Source organism: Sciurus vulgaris (genome assembly GCF_902686455.1).
Source record: "Sciurus vulgaris genome assembly, chromosome: 5".
Taxonomy (NCBI): Eukaryota; Metazoa; Chordata; class Mammalia; order Rodentia; family Sciuridae; genus Sciurus; species Sciurus vulgaris.
The window spans coordinates 17431994-17452340 of NC_136465.1; the positions used below are offsets into that span (position 1 = coordinate 17431994).

At 44.3% G+C, this 20347-nt stretch overlaps 1 protein-coding gene across 4 annotated transcripts in view; it reads left to right on the forward strand.

Moving 5' to 3' along the window:
• PSD3 (pleckstrin and Sec7 domain containing 3) overlaps window positions 1-20347 on the forward strand; it is a 593519-nt gene that overhangs the window by 297343 nt on the left and 275829 nt on the right. For 3 of the 4 annotated variants that reach the window (XM_079143340.1, XM_079143339.1, XM_079143341.1), the window contains 2 exons: window positions 2754-3858; window positions 7286-7681. In XM_079143340.1, coding sequence (XP_078999466.1) covers window positions 2754-3858; window positions 7286-7681 — 1501 coding nt within the window. Of the gene's footprint in view, window positions 1-2753; window positions 3859-7285; window positions 7682-18243; window positions 19652-20347 lie in introns of those variants that run through there. The other variant, XM_079143343.1, reaches the window with a different exon arrangement.

The window sequence follows — 20347 nt, forward strand, 5'->3', positions numbered from 1 at the left end:
TTAATCAAAATTGAATTATTTTGTGCTTCAGAGACATCAATTAAGTGAAAAGACAACACACAGAATGGGAGATGTTTCCTAAGTATATATCTGATAAAGAACCTCTGTCAGAACATACAAAGAAACCTTACAACTAAATAGTAAGACAAGTAAGCCAATTATAAAATGGACAAAGGATTGGAGGAGACACGCCTCTAAAGAAGCTAAACAAAAATGCCAGTAAGCATATGACAAGATGTTCAATATTATTAGTCACTGGGGAAATGCAAATCAAAATCATAGAGAAATACCACTTTATACCCTCTTACATGGGCAATGATGGAACCCTAGACATGCATATTAAATAGAGCAGTTGCTTTATATAGAGCAGAAACTGACACTTCCTTAAAACTTAAACATAGATTTACCAAATGACCTAGAAATTCCACTCTTACCCAAGAGAATTGAAGCTATATTTAGATGCAGAAACTCATATACAAATTCATTATTCATAGTAGCCAGAAAATGGAAATAGCCCAAATATCTGTCCACTGATAAGTGGATGAAGAAAATGTGGTGTTTCCATATAATGCAATATTATTTGGTGATAAAAAGGAATGAAGTTCTGCTATGCTATAATATGAATAACGCTTGAAAATATTGTGCTAAGTGAAAGAAACTGGACCCAAAATGCCATACACATTGTGTGACTGTATATGTGTGAATTCCAAGATACGCAAGCCATCAAGATAGCAGATTGGTACTTTCTGGGGGCTGAGGAGTTGGGGAGATGGAGAGTGGCTGCTAATGGATTTGGAATTTTTTTCAGGGGTATTGAAAATGTTCTGGGATGATAGTGATAATAATTCCTAATTTTGTGAATAGACTAAAACCCACTGAATCTTAAAAGGGGAAAAATTAGAGGTCCTAATACATTTGTCATTGAAAAAAATAAATGCTGATATGCTACCATCTAATGTTTTTAGCTGTCTTCATTTACCAATTAATGGCTTGAAAATTCGCCTCCTCTTCAAAAACTTCAGCATGCCATGACTATTGGTTCTGTCTGGTGGCATACTGCTGTCCCAGAGGTGCTTCTTAGATTCCATCAACACTTGATTCAGATTTTGTTTTAAAAATCACATTTCAAGTTATTTTTAAAAAATGGAATGTGAAACAACATACACCCTCAGGCGTACTTGTTTCCATTTGTTAAATTTTAACATGAGAAGTACCATATATGTTAAGTCACATTTCCAAGTTACCTCGTTTTGTTGATGATTTGAATGAAGGCTCTCATGCCATTTCAGTGTATGTATTTGGACACTTATGAAGTATTTCACTAAATTAAGAAGGTCGTAACTCTGTGATGATTTAACGGCAACAGATGTCTTCTTTCATAAGGTAGAAGTGAGTATATCGTATTTCTGGTGTAGATACGGAGTAACCAAGACCCAGTTCAGGAGTAGATTGGTACCGAGCCTGATAAGATTGTAACTGTTTTCCATAAACCCCCAATTTCAGTATTTTGTTTATCAGTGTCCCCATTTTCAGTTCTCTTGGACTTGTCATTTTGCTAGGAAAATGTAAATTTGATTATTTATAATAAATACATCCTAATTAAATATTGTTTCCTCTGCTTCATATGTTGCTGTTCTGCATAAGATAATATGGAAATTGTAGGCAGTTGATGATCTCACGTGGAATCTGAAAACTCGTAGGAGCGGAGGGTAGACTAGTGGTTGCGGGGGTGCGATTGAGAAGATAGCGGTCAAAGAACACGGGTTTTCAGGTGCAGGGAATAAATTCAGGAGATCTGTTGTTAACCCAGAAGTTAATAACAAAGTATCGTACGCTTGAAAGTTGCTAAGAGTTGATTTTACGTGTTTCACCACAGACAAAAAGAATATGAAGCAATGGATATATAAATTGGTTTGATTTAGCCATTCCACAGTGTATACGTATGTCAGAATATCATGTCATCTACTATAAATACATAAGCTTTCATTTATCAACTAAAAAATAATCGAATGATAAGTCTATGCTTTGGGGATCCTAGACGTCTATTTCAACACTTTCTGTTTCCTATTTCACTTTGGCTGTAGTCTTTTTTCAGGGATATTTTGAAAGCATTTTCTTCCCACTGCAGCTGTGTAGTGGAGTAGGGAGACTTCTGATTGGTAAATGTACTAACTTTTTTGGGTGTATGTGTGTAGATGAACACAACTCCTTTATTTTATTTGTTTATTTTGATGGGGTGCTGAAAATCGAACCCAGTGCCTCACACACGCTAGGCAAGCACTCTGCCCCCGAGCTACGGCCCCAGCCTCAGTACTGACTTTTTATAATGTCTTTTCTGTGAGGCTTTATCTCAGAGATTGTCCTGCACATTCATAAGGCTGTTTTATTAGGACCAACATAAGTATTTCAGTTGCGATTTTACCAACAGTGTTTGAAAGGGGAGACTTATCCATTTTAATCTGTTTTTTGCCATCAAAGCAGCAGAGTTACTGCATCCTAATGTGTGGGACTCTTATCAGAAGCAGGGTTAAATGTGACATGTATCATTGGCTTGCCTCCTGTGCGGAAACCTGTGTGGTGACATGCATGTACGCTGGGAGGGGTGGCCATAATGTATGAGAAGTATGTGCCACAGGGTGTTGGAAGGAGGGCATAGTGGAAAAAATCAGATACCGAAGTATTGTCCAGTGTTGGTGTGTTGGATACCAAACCCTGGTGTACAGAAACAAGTCATGTTTCTCTTCTGTTCACAGGTGATCATGGAGGAAGCACTTTACTCCCACCAAATGTCACAAATGAATTTCCAGAATATGGGACCATGGAGGAAGGCGGAGAAGGCCTAAGAGCTTCTCTGGAGTTTGATGCAGAGTCTCTGCCCTCTCACCCTCCAGGGCCACAGGGGGTCCATCTTCTTGCTGGCCAAGACTCTGGGCTCAACAGTGTTACCGAAGGACCAAAAGATGTCATTGAGACCTCCTCTCAAAGTCACCTCAAGGAACAAAGTTTACAATCCATTGACTCTCTGATTTCTGCTCTGAAAGACACAGAAGCCAGAATAGTTTCAGGAACGTTACAGGCTACAAAGGTACTGGACAAAGATGCTGTGTCTAGTTTTTCATGTCAGCACGTGGAGAAAGAGCTGGACACGGCCAGTCATAAAACACGGAGAGCCACCCAGTCGTTCTCTGGTGGCCGGGAACCATCACCAGAAACACCTCTTTCAGCTGAAGGAACGACTGAGGACAATTTTTATTTGAGTATCCAGAAGGATCTGACAGCACTGTTAACTGGAGACACCCCGGCTGCACTTGCCCAGGTGACTCATAACGGGAGAAAAGGGGCGCTCAGTGTGCCGGAGCCAACTTGTCCTGCGTCCTCGCGGCGGAGCCCCGCAGTGACCTACAATTCTGCAGGCAACGCTGCCTTTTCAAAAGAACAGATTTCTGACCTTGGGCGAGAGCATCCAGGGGGATGTGATCGAGGCTCCCTGGGCCGCACAGGCCGGATCAAGCATGTGGAATTCCAAGGGGTGGAAATATTGTGGACAGAAGGAGGAAAGAGAAAGACACAGCCTCCTGCAGATTTTCAGGCCTCGCTGGAAAGGACAGCCTCTCCCGAAAGCAAAGAGTTTTCGAAAGTGCCAAGCCATCTCATCTCAGCTGCTGCTCCGCGGCATTCAGTTAGTTTAACTGAGCGTGTGTGGGATGAAACCTGGAAAGTCCCTTCGGAGAGGCCTGACACTGGCTCGGGGACATTTCCCCCTGTGCCTCTTGCAGAGAGTGGTGAGGATGAAGTCTTCCTGAAGGAAAGCAGACAGCACCTTGAGAAGGAAGCTGGGCTAGAGAGAGACCAGGGAAGGTGAGCTCGCGCAGTGACCTTGTGTCTGGTGATGGTTAGAGAAAGCCGTCATCCTGGGCGTGATAGGAGAACTCATCTCACAGTACCGCACTTCCCCCTTACCTGAAGTGTTGCTTTCTGAGGTGTGAAAATATTAAATGGGGAATTCCAGAAATAAGCAACTCATAGTTTTAAATAACTTGTATTATAGTATATTGGTCTAATTTCTTTATTTTATGATTATTGTTAATTTCTTACTGTGCTTAATTTATTAATTAAATTTTATCATAGGTATGTAGATTTAGGAAAAAACACAGTATTCTTGGAGTTCGGTATGATCCTTGGTTTCGGGCATCTGCTGAGGGCCTGGAATGTATCCCCTGCAGATAAGGGGAGACTACAGATCTCTGGATCCTCATCATAGAATGTAAGAGTAGTCTCCTAAGCTAGGTCCTTCTTAGATTCTAAGTTTCTAGGACATTAAGATGATCTTGTAATGAAGTCCATTAGGCATGGACAGGCAAACTGTTCAGAGGAGACTGTGAAACACGTAAGTTTTGCAAATCCATTTCCCTGATATTGTATTGTAATCGTCAGGTTTTGAGTTTTTCAGTATCAAGGTAACTAAAGCACTCTGCAGTTCTTTTTTTAACAGTAGAAAAGATGTGGACTCTTTTTGACATATCCTGCATAGTCATTATATCTTAACTCAGGCGTTTCTCAGATACAAAACCGAACAACTGCAGTGCGGTGCACGTCCAGTTACCATGCAGCCTGCTTCCGGGAGTGAACACACAGGTTCTGGATTAGTTTTCCTGCACTCAAATTCATTTGTTCCATGGTACTCTCATGGAACCCCCTTCTTCTCACAAGTAGCATGTATTTTGATTTGTGTCCAAACTTGGTATCACATGATATTCGTCTTTGTCTATACTTCCGACATCTGTACCAGCTTTGTGCTTGGATAAATGGAAACCAGGACCCATTGGCCTCCACTCCTCTGAGTGTGGCCTGACCACATTGTGTTCCTTCTGGAAGAGTCCATTGCCGTGAACTGTACTGGAATGTTCACCCTCCTCTCTTGTCAGCCCTCATGACACCTGTGTCAGAGCTTATGTGGGAGAATATCTCTGTCAAGGCTGAAGTGTTCTTTGTGTTTTGAGTTTTGTGTTTGTTCTACATAAGGAGATGTCTTTTCCTTTGCAGTTAATACATCTGCTGAGACCTGTGCTCCTTTAGGATGACTGTTAGAATCCTCCCTTGTCCCTAGCACATAAAGTTTCCTGAGCTCCCTCAAACCAGCTTTGATAGTGGCATATGGCTTGTATTTATATTCCTGTCAGAATATGTACATCTGTTCAGATTAATTCTTTCTTTCTTCTCTTTCCCATTCTTTCCACAAATATTTTCTCACTGTTTACTGTGTCCTTGACCCTGTGAGATGCTAGGCATAAAGGAATGTTGAAAGTTGATAGGGTCTCTGGTCCCTGTCCTCATGGAATTTACCCCTGAGGAAAAATACTTGCCTTGTGAACACAATAATTAGTGTGGGATCACACATTGTGCTAGGTACTATGAAGGAAAAGAACAGAGACATGTCAGAATAATTTGGATGGAGTGGGAGAGATTAATTCAGTCGATGGCTTGGCTAAGGCCTTCCTGTGGAAATGGTAACTTAGCTGAGATTTGAAGAATGAACAAGAGTTAGCCAGGCGGTGGGAAAGAGCATCTGCATAGAACTCTCTGTCTTGCTCCAAGGGCAGCAGGAAGCCTTTATGAGTTATAAGCCCAGAATAGAATTTGGTACATGGTAGACCTTCAGTAACTTAAAACACATGAAGGACAACTACATTGTTGTCTTCTGGTGATAACTGGGAATATGGATTATTTATGAGATATTTAATAGATAATTCCTATTTCTACTTCTTCCTATTTATAGGAATTAGAGGCTCAGTGAAGTTCATTAAAGTCGCTAAAAGTGCGACTTTGAAACTGGCACAGCCAGAAATAAGCTCCAGGTTTTTATTGCCCCACCGCCCTTCTTTCTTTTTTCTTTTTTCTTTTTTTTTTTTGCCTTGCTGGGGATCAACCTGGGGTCTCATGCATGCGAGGTAAGAGCTATAACTCCGTCCTTTCTCTGACTCAACTTCCTGCTCTTACCACTGATCTGTCTCACCACGTCTTAAACTTCATTTACTCATACTCATTTTAATATTTGAAAAGCATGTTGTATATTTTTCGAAATTGTCTGTGAAAGTCAGTGTCCCACCCTCTTTATCAGCTGTAAGTTGGTGCTCGCTGCTCCTGGTTTTGGGTAGCCCTGCCGTCACCCTGACCTGGGCTTTTCCTGGGTCATTCATTGGCTGGGCACCTTTGAATCTGTGCTTCTCTGCAGTGTGGCTTTGTTGTCAGCAGAGGGCAGCCCGTGGATTCTGATGTAGGGCATTTGTTTATATTTAAATCAGAAAGTATTAATAACTGATGAAAGTTTAGTGTATTTTTAGAAATTTATTTTCACTGCTGCATTATAATTAATATTGGGATTCCTTCTGCCATAATTGTGCATGCACATAACAATTCCATTCCTCTCATTCTCCTTACCTTCCCTTTCAGTTTGGTGTGTTTTTTTCTGAAAGTTTACTGTATCAGGTTTACATGATATGTTTATCTGCTTCTCTCATAATTAAAAATGATGGCAGTTGTAAATAGCCAGAATTTTTGGAGAATAGCTGACTACAATGAGAATCTGATATTTCATTCAAATATTCATTGGACCAGATGCATTCACACACTAGGAAACTGGTTTGAAACTTCATTCAATTATTTACAGGGCAGTCACATGTATGCTAAGAATCTTTTTTTAACCCAAATGTGCTTCATATCTTCTTTCCTAAATGTGTTAAGCCAGGCTTGGTGGCACATACCTCCGAGTCCCAGTGGTTTGGGAGACCGAGGCAGGAAGATTGCAAGTTCTAGACCAGCTTGGGAAACTTAGCAAGCCCCTGTCTCAAAGTAAAAAATAGAAAGGGCTGGGGATGAGGCTCATTGGTACAAAATTCCTGGGTTCAATCCCCAGGACCTCCAAAAAATTCAAAAGACCTAAAAATCCTAAATATGTTAACACACAAGTTCAGTGAATATGAGTTACACCTACAGAATATAATCCTTTTTAGGTTAAAGCAGAAAAAAAAAAAATTAATCTGCCGGATGCAGTGGTGCATGCCTGTAATCCCGGCAGCTCCAGAGGCTGAGGCAGGAGAATAGCGAGCTCAAAGCCAGCTTCAGCAAAAGCAAGGTGCTAAGCAACTCAGTGAGACCCTGTCTCTAAATAAAATGCAAAACAGGGCTGGGGAGGTGGCTCAGTGGTCAAGGGTCCCTGAGTTCAGTTCCTGATACCCTCCCCTGCAAATTCACCTATTGAAATCCTTCACTCTTACTTTCTTTCCAGGATCCTTGAGCAAGAGGAGCACCTCAGGGGCGAAGATGATGAACTGCTTGGGCCTGGGTACACGGAGGACTCCACCGATGTGTACAGCTCCCAGTTTGAGACCATTCTGGACAACACTTCCTTGTACTACAGCGCAGAGTCACTGGAGACCCTGTACTCAGAGCCCGATAGCTACTTCAGCTTTGAGATGCCCCTTACTCCAATGATACAGCAGCGCATTAAAGAAGGTGGTCAGTTCTTGGAGAGGAACTCCGCCGGAGGACACCAGGATGTCCTGAGTGTCTCAGCAGATGGCGGGATAGTGATGGGCTATTCTGGCGGGATCACCAACGGGCTGAATGACGCCGGCGACTCCATCTACGCCAGAGGCCCCAGGGAGATTGCCTTCTGGGGAAGGTACCGACCCTCTCCTGCTCATTTCGTGGTGGCTGTTTTTGTAGTACTCTCTCTTTGGAAAATAGGAGCGTGGAATGTATTTTAAAACCATTTGGCCAGTTTCTATGGATATAAGCAAATGATGTGAGTAAAAAGTAATTTGGGTTTTAAGGGCTGGCAGAGTACACCTTAGTGGTTTGCCAAATTGGCCAGCTGTGGGCCTTCTCGTCTGTGGTGTTTCCTAGATTACCACGTGTAGCTGATGCTAGCCAGTGCTTGTGGGTGGCTCAGAGGCTTGGCAGTGGCCTCTGCCGGGACAAGAGCTGTTGTCTGCAACCGAATACTCAGTAGCATGGAGCAGGTCATTTGGTTAGCCCAGATATTCCTTAATGGGAAGCCTGGGGATCTGGGTTTGATGCTCGCCAGAGTCTCTTCCAGCCCTTCATTCCCAAGATCCTGTTCTGTCTGGCTGTCTTCCTGTTCCTGAGCTGGAGGGGAGGATCTGATGGGGATGCTTGATAGAGCTGATTCTTGGCACGTCTGCAAATATGTATCTTCTACTTCAGGATGTAAGTCTATCTGGGAGGTAAAATGACAAATTATATAGGTTGCACACACCATCCCTGTCATTTAGGGATTCCTTCTGCATTTATGGATTACCCAGCACTTCATTTTTTCTTACCCCTCATCTTCAGGTGATCTGCCTCTCATTTAGCATCTCTGTCAGTGAACAGAGAACGCTAAACCTTGTACATTTTATGAATTTAGTTTTGATATGTTTTTTTCTGTGTGTATGCATGAGTTTAGGTGGTGGTGGGAAGGTTAAATGGGGATAAAGTATTTTAAAGCTATATAAAAAAAGCAGTGCTTTAAAAAAGAAAGTATGTGTACTCTAGGTTTTCAGCAAACCTCTTTTGGAACAAGTGACCCTGTGTTGGCATTTTCTGTAACTAGTTTATAGGCTTGTGTTTTATTGGATGAGCAAATTCAAGGCTGGTACGTTGTAATATCGTAGTTCCGCGTTCTCACGTGAAATGGGTGATGGGTCACAGTGGGAATGGAAAGAGCACAAGACTTTGGTCTGAGTTACTTGGACAAGCTGCTTTTTCTTTCTAAAAGTTGATGTATTTATTTGCAAAATGGGGTCTGTGATACCCTGTGTGCTGTGTGACCATGAGATTAGAGGGGGTGGCTTGGAGTAAAGCATGAGTAGGAGCTTGCAGAAATGTTTGCATCTGATAAATTCAAGTTTAGACTTCCTGGGTGTCCCCAGGGGTGTGTCCCTGAGAAGAAGGTTTTCCCAAGGGGAAGGAGTAAGTCTCTCAGGGGAGTGTGCCTCTGAGGGACCCTGAGAGGAGGTTGTTCTTGAGACTTTCCTTGAAGGTCCCCGAGGTGAGTGTGCCCCTGAGGGTCCCTGAGGGGAAGTTGTCCCTGAGAGATGTTTCCTTGTGCATCCTTGAGGGATTGCCTTTCTGAGGTGTCCCTAAGTGTCCCAGAGGGGAGGGCGTCCCTGAGAGGAGGGGATGGTCCCCAGAGGAGGGCCACAGGTTGGTCCTGTGCTTCCTCATCATCCCTGGCGACTGTGAATTGTGACAGAATGCTAGGTGATAGGCATGCAGATGATTTCCTATCAGTTCCAATCCAACTTTCTGGGGTGAGTGGAAGTTGTTTATATTACAGACTCAAACCAGGTCAGGAACCGAGGTAGTCTGGGCTGAGAGGTTTACTGCAGAAGCCACAGGGAAGGTGTGTCCATGAAGGTAGGAGGCCAGCATCTGAAGAGGAGGGAACTGAATAAAAGCCACTGAAAACAGGAAGTGGCCATGGTTTGGGCAGCGTGGGTGCGGGGTGTTAGCATGGACAGAGTTACAGCCTTCAAATATTGGAGGAGGTCATAGTATTTTAGCCCTCGGATTTAGTGGCCCAAATTCTTCAGGCCATCTGCAGATGAAGTTTTGGTTGTGTCACCTGTATTATCAAACCGTGATACCTCGCCAGTGGTGAAAGTCCAACTTCTAACATCAGATGAGACGCATCTTGGAGGCCAGCCAGCCTGCTTCTCGCCAGCCCTGGACCTTGTCCTCCAGGATTCCTGACTGGTGGTCATTCCGCTGGTCCACCAGTGCTGCAGCAACCTGGACAGAGCAGCCTGACGGGATCCCTCATTCTGTGTACTTTGGGTTGACATAGCATAGTAAGTGGTGGTAGATGAAGGAAGTTTTATTTTGTGATATATGTCCACATTCAAGGTTAGGAGTGTGTGTGTGTGTGGGGGGGCAGACTTAATGATCCTTAAAAAGTTTTAAAGAAACTGGAAAGGTTGCGTATTTTTCTTTGCCCCCCACCCCCCATTTCTTGGGTGGTTTGGAGAAGTTGCAATCTCAGAGGATTGTGTTAGTATTGCAGGCTGCGGAAGTATGACATTTTACAGTTTGAAAGGGTCTTAGATGACCTTGTTTTATAATAAAGAATCTGTGACCCATTTTGGTGGGGAGGCTTACCCCAAGTCACACAACTTTCTAGTGATGGATCCTTTGCCCAAGTTCAGGTGGCCTTTTTGCCTTTCTTGGTAGCTGGTCTTTGATGTTGTTATTCTTTCTCTCCATCTGCGTCTACAGGACCAGAAACTGGGGTTGGTCTCTTTTCAAGAACCAAGTTTTAATTGTGGTGCTGGTGGTGGTGGTTTTTGACAGTGGTCGGGGAGTGTGGCAGAGTTTGAGGGAAAACTTAACAAGTCCTTAGTAAACCTGTTTCCATAAAAATCCAAAGCAATCAGTGAGCAGCCTTGTAGAACATCCCTCTGCAGAGGTAAGGAAGTAGACCTGGAGGTATTGAACCTACTGAGGAAATCCAGCCTAGATTGCTGACTGCACAGTAGTCAATGTAATTGATGGCCCTCAGCCAGGCACTGAGGGCCAGCTAGAACTCAAGGAAGAGAATGGCTTCCAACTTTACTAATAATACAGTGTTTACAAAAGAAAGGTGATGAATACAAGTCGACATTCTGGGTGCTCCATTTCTGTTCATGGGTCTCTGGTTTTCCTGGGTCCTAGGCTGGGGTGTGACCACATGGGCTAAAGTGAACTCTAAGGAAGTGTTGAAAGAGGGGACTGTGAGACCGAAGATCCCTCAATGATGCTCTTTGATAGTCAGTAGGATACTTGAGGAAATTAGGCCCATGTGTATTGAGGTATTGATTTTAATGTACACGGTATTGGTCATTAGCTAGTAGAAAATATCGTAAGATTACTTTAGTCTCTCGTTGTGCTATTATATTTAGCCCATAGGTTTTATTCATTAGTGAAGCCATGGTGTTTAAGTCTCATAATAAGCTGGGAGAAAGAATGAAACTATTAATGTTGTCACTTTTCAGACAAATTGAAGCACAGGGAGGTTAAGTAACTTGCTCAAGGTTGCACAGATGGTCAGAGGCACACCCAGCACCTGAACCCAGAGCAGTAAGGCTCTTAGGAGCTGTGTTGAGTGGGGCCCTTGAATCATGGGGGTAACTGATCATGATTTCATGATAGATCCTAAACAGGACCAAATATCTTGAACAACAACAACAGCAGCAGCAGCAAAAATATTTGTTTTGGTATTGCCTAGAAATATTTTTAAACCCTTTCATATTTTATATGTGTTTTTAACTTTGTCATTAAGACTGTTTCAGTGGCATTGCTTAAGAGTGATTTCTTTTGAGTACTGGCTGATGTTATTCTGTTCCTTTGCGTCTCTAAAGAAAGGTGGGAGTCAGGGAGTTTCGATGAGGATGGGCACTTTGGAATATCTTTGTTCCCCCTTCCAGATACAGTCCGGAGTTAGCTGAGCTTTGGTGGCTACGAGGCGATCAAGTTCTTCCCTTAGGTCGAAGAAGAAAATATTCCAAACCTGTACCATTCTAATAGCTGGTTGGGAGGGACTTTTTTTTATTTTGAGTACTTATCTCATTGTTTATCTTTTGTTAAAGTATCATATTCCTTTGTACTATCAAGTAGATCACTCTTGGTAGGGAAAAAAGTGCCTCTTTTAAAATCCTGCAATCAATCTGGGCAGAAATGATTCTGCCAGGTGCTCAGACTGACCGTTCACCAGGGAGCTGCCTGTCAGCCAACAGCTCACCCTGCCCTGTAACCCAGTATTTCAACGAAGGGGCGAAGAGGAGCATCCCCTCCCTTTGTGGTCCGACTACATAGCACTCAGGCGGCCTAGGGGTCAGCGGTGCTGCGTGAAATCCAGTCACATGGCTCCCAAATTAGAAAGGATAGAGACTTAGAGTTGGGCATGTTCCGATGGGTTCCTTTGTGTCTGGGTGCTTCTCTCTCGCTGGCCTCTCAGCTGAGGACCACAACTCCGATCAGTAAGTTCTGACCCAAAGACGGTAAGGCAGGGGTGTTGCCATTGGGACCACAGAGCCCCGAAGATTGTCAGTTTCTATTAAGCTTGGGTTTGGACAGAGAGGAAAAGAGAGAGCAAATGCAGTAATGTGGCAGGGACTTCTGGCTTTCTGAACAACAGGAAGCTGCTTTTTTAAAATGATCTTTGCAGTGTAGTAGGTGGGTTTTTGTGTCTCAGCTTCCTACTCTTCTTTCAGATACTGAGGAGTTCGGAGGAAGGGGTGAATTGCATCTGTGTGCGGCTGATAGGCCTGAGAAAAGTGCTTCAAGTTCAGTCCACCCTGAATTTGATATTTGTGGTTTTCTGCCTTCCTCTTGTCTCCCCCACCCCATCTCACATGGAATGCTGGTGTTTAGAACTGTCCTCTGTTGTCTTCAGCTTTTCTCTTTTCTTAGTGGCCTCTCTGCTTAGGAAGAAGTCACATGAAATCAGAGTCCTACAGAAGTTCTTTGAAGTATGACTTCAGAAATTTTTCTGGTATCTCCATATAAAACCTGAAAAAAACATTTTAAGACACCATATGAATAATAAGATAAGAAATAAAATAGTGCGGGGTTGGCTGAGCTGATGACAAGGGAAACTATTTTGGCCGTGTGACGTTGCCTCGAGGGATCTGGCTGTTCCTGGAGCACCCGACTTTCCTTCTGTCATTAAGATGGGGAAGCTGTGGTTCTGTTAAACCTCTTTTTTTTTTTTTTTTAAATGGTTTAGGAGGGTCTCATTTTTCTCCTTCTAGCTTCCTGAAGTGGTTGTAATGGGAATTTGATTTTTTTTTTTTTTTTTAATCATAAGAGTTCCTGCTCAGTGCAGTGGGGTGAGGGCTCCATGAGGGCCCACCCACAGTGATACCCGATTTTGAATCCTGCTCAGTCATTTACTAGGTGTGCAGTTGTGAGTAAATACATAAAATCTGGGAACTTCTCCAAGTGCAAAAGGGAATTATTAATACCTACATCAAGAAAGGAGGAGCGAGTGAGATGAATCATGGGGGAAAAGAAAATCAAACGGACTAACAACACGTAGTAGCACGTAGTAGATGATGATGAAATGAATACCAGCAGCAGTAGCACCTAAGGAGGAGCCATCCTGCCACTCCTGGGCACTCCGGCTGCCACCCACCTGGCACCCAGTCTTCCCTCACCCTTCTGAGACACTTCTTTCTGGACTTCCTGAAGCCGCCTCACTTCCTTTTTATACAGTGCAGTGCACTGTGATAGAGTGGAATAAATATGTGGATTACTGGCAGCTTGATCTTGGGTAGGTCGTTTCATTCTTCAAACTTTGATCTTTACTGGTGATAGGGAAATAACCTTTCCAACCAGTTTACAATTCTTAAAATTTCATTGTAAGAACATGCTAAGTTCTAGTCAGGGAATATTCGTCTTAAGTTTACCACGGGCTTTGTGGTGGTCTAGGTAAGACTCTGTGGAATAATAAGAAATTAGATAAGAAAAACCTGGTAAAGTAAAAAAAAAAAAAAAAAAGAGACAGGATTTGGTGAATGTTTGCCTGTAGGACGTGTGGGGCTGACTCAAACCCCTGGTGAGTTTTCAAGCAGGATGGCGTACTGAATCAAGCAGCAGTCTGCAGGTGTTGGGGTGAGAAGCAGGTTTGTAGGAGAACACCTCCGGGGTCAGCTTTAAGCGGAGTTGAGTTTGGGGAAAGCCAGGGTCCTTCATGGAGGGTGATGGGAATGTGGGGTCAGAGGTCACTGGAGAGGCTCTGGAGTCACCCTCTCCCAGGTGATGCTTGTAGCTGTGGGAGTGAGGAAGCTCTCAGGGCAGGGAGTGGTCCTAGGGTGGGCTTGGGAGGTGCTCACACACAACACAGAGGAACATGTGGGCCCTGTGGCTCCTGATGCTGTTTTGTAGAAGACACGCCCTGTAGTCAGTTCCTGGCAGCTTCTCTCTTCTGTGCTTGTCTCTCTTCTCCACAGTGGGTTGATGTCAGGGACCCCAGTGTGGAACCCTAGCGCTCTTTGTCGCTTGTTCTTCTGGGCCTTTCACAGGGCCCTTGCCCTGGTGGTCTTGGGCTCTCTGTTGTTGGGTGCCTCCTGTATACATTTGTGATAATGCAGGAAATGGTCCTGGATTTGAGCTAGATATTCTCAGGGATGTTCTGATTCTGTGGTTTAAACATTAAACAACCAACCTTATTTCCATGTGTGCTGGTGTATATTGGCGTGAAGATTAGTAAGGAGCTGGCTATGTGGGTGATCTTTTATCCAAGTTGGCCTCAAATGACAAGGGACATTGGAAGCGTAAATTATTACAAGGAGAATCATGACTTTAAGTAAAAACTGGAATGGTGGTTAGTTTTTTAATTGGTTGGGATGATGGATACAGCAGCCTTCTTTCTTATTCATACATCAGTGCAATGTTAACTTTTAGAGAAGTGACAACCTTACTGTCAGCAGAGGTCACTTAACACCATGTTTATGGATGTCCTTGAATGTTACGTTCTGATCCTTGGTTTGGGGAGGGAAAAAGGCCTTTCCCATGTAAATAGTTCTCTGAATGTATTTTACCTAGAACCACAGATTTGCCTGAACCCCCAGCGGGCATGTTTCCAGGGCTTTAATCTTGTGTTTCTTTCTTTAAAATTTGTTCTAATTAGTTATACATGACAGAGAATGCATTTATCCATTTTGATAAATCATACCTAAACGGAGTATAATTTCTCAAATTTCTGATTGTACAAATTGTAGGATCACATGGGTCCTGCAGTCAAACATGTACGTGAGGTAATAATGCCTGTTTCACTCTACTGTCCTCCCCACCCCTTCCCCTCCCTTCACTCCCCTCTACCTAATCTAAAGTAACTCTCTTCTTCCCTAGTGCCCCCTCCCCTTATTGTGAATTAGCATCCACATATCAGAGAAAACATTGTGTGTGGCTTCATAAAGTGTTTTTTGAGTAGAGGTCAGGTCCATGTTGAATTGGCTTCTCCTAGCAGGGCTTCATCCTCTGCACCAGAGACAGGTCATGGTGGTGGTGCTAGGGAAGTTGACTAGACTCTTTCTCATGAATGCCACTGAGGATTAATATTAAACTCTGTCTAAACCAACGTTGGAGACATGCTGTGGGTTCATAATCCCCAGACTTCACATGCTGTTTCAGGTTCCTGTGCCTGGACCTCCTTGTGCTGTTCTCTGAATCTAAAATTCTGAGAGGAAAGCCTTATAAATCAAATGCACTATACTGCCGAAATTTTCTGACCTTTTTTCTCATCATCTTGCTACCTAGCAGCATTCACTTGGAGACTTGTTAGAAATTCAGAATCTCTGACACCACTCCTGACTAAATTTGAACCTGCATTTCAACAAGATAATGCAGGTGGTTTATATATATATATTGAAGTCGGAGAAGCTACAGCTGTGGTCCATGGACCCTGTTTGTGTAGTACAGCTGACACACAGTGATTCTCAAACCTGACAGCACGTTAGGATTATGTGGGGGTTTCTCTCTAATTCTGATTCTCCAGAGATTCTGGACTCTGGGGGTCTAGAGTGACACCCAGACATTGACAGTTTCCCAAGCTTCCCGGTGATTCTGATTTGCTGCCCAGTAAATCCATCAATCCGCCCGTACTCCTCTCAGGTGTAACCCTCAGACTAGCAGTGTGGATGTCAGCTGGGGCCTTGTTACAACTGCAGCACCTCAGACCTCACCCTGAACTTGAACAGTCCATTTTGCAGTTTAACAAATTCCCAGGGGATTCCACAAGTCCCAACAGTTTGAGGAGGACTTGTTACAACCTGGTTAGAGACAGAATACAAAACTGAGGAGGACACAGTGGCTGTCTCGGGGTCAGCAGGCCTGTTAAAGGTACCTGTATTTGTGGTAGGGAGAACACAATTCCCTACCAGCTGAGTGTTCCTGGCTGTGGGCCAGGAATTGACTTCTTGCATCTCTGCTGTAGTGACATAGGGTACCCATCATGCTCTGGAAATGTAGGGGTGGATTTTTTTTTTTTTTTGACTAGGAAACAGTATTGTTATTATTACTATTTTTTTGTTGTTGTTGTTATGGCACTGAGGATTCAACCCAGGAGCCTGCTACCACAGAGTTTTGTTCCCAGTCCTTTTTATATTAAATTTTGGGACAGAGTCTCATCTCACTAAGTTGCTTAGGGCCTTGCTAAGATGCCCAAGTTGGAACCTGGGGCTATAGCTCAGTGGCAGAGTGCTTGCCTCGCACATGGTGAGAGGCATTGGGTTCGATCCTCAGAACCACATAAAAACAAATAATTAAATAAAGGCATGCTGTCCATGTACAACCACACACACACACACACAAAGCCCAGGTTGACTTGCAACTTTCGATCTTTCAGCCTCCATTTCTAGAGTCCTGGGATTATAGGTGTGCATCACTGTGCCCTGCTGTGGTGTGGATCTTAAACGGTTTAAAAGGCGCATGTGCTGAAGGCTTGCTCTCCAGGCTGGAGTGGTTACTGGAAGTGGTGGAACCTTTAAGAGGTGGGACCTATTGGAGGAAGTGAGGTCATGGGGGCGTGTCCTCGAAGGAGCTATCAGTACCGGCTCCCTCCCTTCCCCACTGTCTTCTCCCTGGCGCCCAGAGGTGAACAACTTCTCTCCACTCATGAGTTCCTACCATGATGTGCTGCTTCTCCACAGGCCCCAAGTGTCAGGGACAAGAGACCATGGACTGAAACCCTGGAACAGCGAGCCAAGATAACTCTTCCGGCCTTTCAGTTGATTACCTCAGGTGTTTTGTCCCAGCAATGGAGAGGCGACTACCACAAACACAGTTGAGTGGTGACTAGCGGGTTCCTTGGTCAGGCTGCTTGGTCTGGTTTGGATTTTAGTGAATTCTCTCTCGCCCTCCATTTCCTTAAATGGGAAAAGGGACAGCAGGCCACCAGCACCTCATGAGCGCTCAGGAGCGTTGGCAGGGTCCCCACGGGGACAGTGCAGGCTTGAGCTGCTGTCTTTCAAGCTGTCTCAGAACCACCGGGTCTGCGTGTCTGGTGGCACAATGACTTCAGATGTGTGTCTCATAAGAATTCTTAGCGCCTCGGATTGCTCGAGGGGAGGAGCCCTAATGATGGCTTTTTATTATCTTAAGTACTCCATTTAGCAGCCCCGCCTCAGCACCGAGGAGGTGACGTTTTCCTGCCAAGGGCAACGCTGTGGTCTTTAGTGTAGAGCAAACCAGGGCGACTGAATAATTATTGTGAAACAAAATCATAAAAGTTCATTATTCACACTTGGCATTCCTTTAACAACTGTTTTAGGATTTAATGTAACACGCTGAGTCAGGTAGGCCTGTCCCCTGGTTAGGCTGTCCACGAAGATCCTTAAGTCTTGGTTTTGGGCCTCGAGAACCTCTAGCACAGCGGCTGGTCCACACTGGGCACCATTTTTGTGGAATGAGGAACATAGTGAGCAGTGCTGCCTGTGGCCCAGGTGACCCCGCAAGAGAAGGGCGATGGCTTCACAGACTCCAGTGCAGAGCCTGGAGAGCTGGGCTGAAGGAGCATAGGGCAGGGGTCCCTTCTGGGAGGGTCCTGTTCTTGGAGGTGGCGTGAAGGATAAGGGGTGTGTCCATGGTTTGGGGGTGTGCAGGACAGGACTGCTTTCCAGAGAAAGGGAGCCCAGCTGTGGCACAGTTGGTTGCAGCTGCTTGGGTCTGGGGACTTTAGGGCTGGGAATTAAGGGGGTTGTTGACCTCTTGGCTCCTGTTCTCTCAGCCTGGCAGCCTGAGCAGGCGCTGCTGCACTGAGGGGGAGGGCCCTGGTGCAGCCCCCTCCTGTTCCAGGCATGCCAGCAAGTGCAGAGGATACCAGACGCCTGTGGCCGCATCGGCCCACTGGAGAACAGATGCATGGCAAACTCGGGGGAATACCTCTGGTCCTGTTCCTTCCCTCCCTAGATCAGGGTGGCCATGGCCTGTTGGTGTGCACCACCCCTGCCTGGGGTGTATGTGTAACCATGGTGTCATTTCACGTGCTTTGGGACTTTATATACGTGGCGTTTCTCTTTGTAACACTTTTTTTTGACTCAGTGTTTGAAAATCATTTCTATTGATTTAAAAAGCTCTAGTTTTTAATCAGTTTAATTACTGTGTAGTATTCATTATGTTGTGAATATGTTATAGCTTTTTTTTTTTTTTCTCTTTATGAGCATTTTGGCTGTGACTTGTGTGTTTATTTATTTATGTTTTGGTGCCAGGGATTAAACCCAGGGTGCTTAACCACTGAGCCACATCCTCTGCCTTTTTTACATTTTATTTAGATACAGGTTCTCACTAAATTGGTTAGGTCCTCCCTAAGTTGCTGAGGCTGGCTTTGAACTCCTTATCCTCCTGCCCTAGGCTCCTGAGCTGCCAGGATTACAGGCATGTGCTACCGTGCCTGGCTGTGACTTGTATTTTAAAATTTCATACGGTGCAGCAATGCGCACATAATCTTACACATGGCTTCCTGTGCACATTATAGGAGAGTGTCCCAAAGCTAGGTATGTATTTAGGAATAAAATTGCTGTGTTGTTAAGTATAATAATTTTCCAGTGAACCAGGGCATATTACATTTTCTTTGTAGCTTGATGTGCTTCTGGTTATAAGGTAACTTTTAGTTCTTTTACCTCCTGATCCTCATAATTACCACATCTCAACAAAAATATCAGTAACCCAAATAAGAAGTTAGGTGAAGAAAGCAACTGAAATCAATCCGGTCTCTGTTCCCCTTTGGGGCACTGCTACAGACTCTGCTATCCATTGGTTGGGTCTGGCGGCGGTGCCTGGGTTACACCGCCCAACTCCTGTTGTCCTCCTCCTATCAGATGCTTCTGCAGCAGCTGTTGCCTGTGTCTGACAGCTGTGAGTGTGCCTGTCTACTTCTGGCTGTGCGAAGTGGGTTTGAAAAACAGGACAATACATGTCTTTTTATCAGCCATTGCAGATAAACAAAACTGGAGTAAAACTACAGAACCCAAATCGCCAAAGATTAGGTGTGCGTTTCACATAGTTAAACTTTGCCTCACATAAATGGATAAATTCTAGTTTGTGGGCTCTTGCAGCTGTTCCTTTAGGGCCAGCATGTGTGTGCTGTTGGAAACTGATCTTTAACAGTTCTTCAGAAACCTTAGGGCTCTTAAAGGAAAACGATGCTGCGATTACTTTCCTTTGATTTTGGCAAACATCTTTCCTCAAATAGCAGCATTCCGGTTATGTTCGGACAGCTGCTTTTTCTTTTGGCTGCTAGCTGGGCTTGAGGCTGGCTTTTAAAGAGTTAAGCGGGACGTTTGTGAGGTCATGTGTGACCTCACTGGGTCGGACTTTTGAAGCAGGTCTGTTGGAGGGAAGCGCAGTTGAGAGGGGTGGCCTGCAAGGAGCAGGGAAGTCCTCCTTCAACTTCTTTCAAGTTCTTATCCCGCAGCTCCCGAGGGACACAGTGGCATTCTGGGAGAATGTCACTGCGGAGTCAGTGTGTAGCACTTTGCGCTCGCCACAGAAGCAGCTTTAGAAGTCCAGTACAAGAACCCTTGCAGAAGATGAAAGTCTGCTGAGCAGATGGAACGGGAGAACGCTCTTCATGTTCCTGACAAATTTATGGGCAGACTGTTTGCTGACTGAGGTAACTGGAATTTGGTTTATTGTCTTTGTCTGGTCCTAGGCAGTGCTGGATTGTGGATAACTATAGTTACACAGAATTCCTTGGATATGAAAAGATTTAATTTCAATTGAAAAACCTTGTAGTCAGGTCTTGGGGAGAAACTTAGAGAATGATTATTAACATATATTATTTTCCTAATAAGACAGACAGGCATGAAGAGGCTGTATCTATCAAAAGGTCTGTAATGTTTATGCAAGATGAGCTTTTCCCTGGATGGAGTGGTGCTGCTCCTGGACTCTGTACACTTCCTGCAACTCTTTGTAGGCTGTCATTCTTATTTCAGTGTGTCATTACTCTGAAAGGAAAGTTGGCCATGCTGTTAGTATGGCAAGATGATTCGTCTTAGAATTCAGAGTAGCCAATTACCTAATGAAGAATATAGGGAGGTTTTTCTTTCTGGAACTGAGGGAATTTCAACTCCACAGTTTATCTCTGGGAAGATCTGTTTGCTTGTCCAAGAGGCCCAGACAGTGGGAGAGTGCAAGGGAGGTCAGCAGCATTAAAGAAGGGGACATAAGCCAAGTCCATTGAAACCACGTCCATTCTCAAGGTGCTTGGTGTCAAAAGGATTCCCCAGCACCCAGCGAGAGCCCCAGAGCTTGAATTTCCAGCGTAGTCAGCTGTTTCTGTGATAGGTGTGTTTGCATTGGTTATATT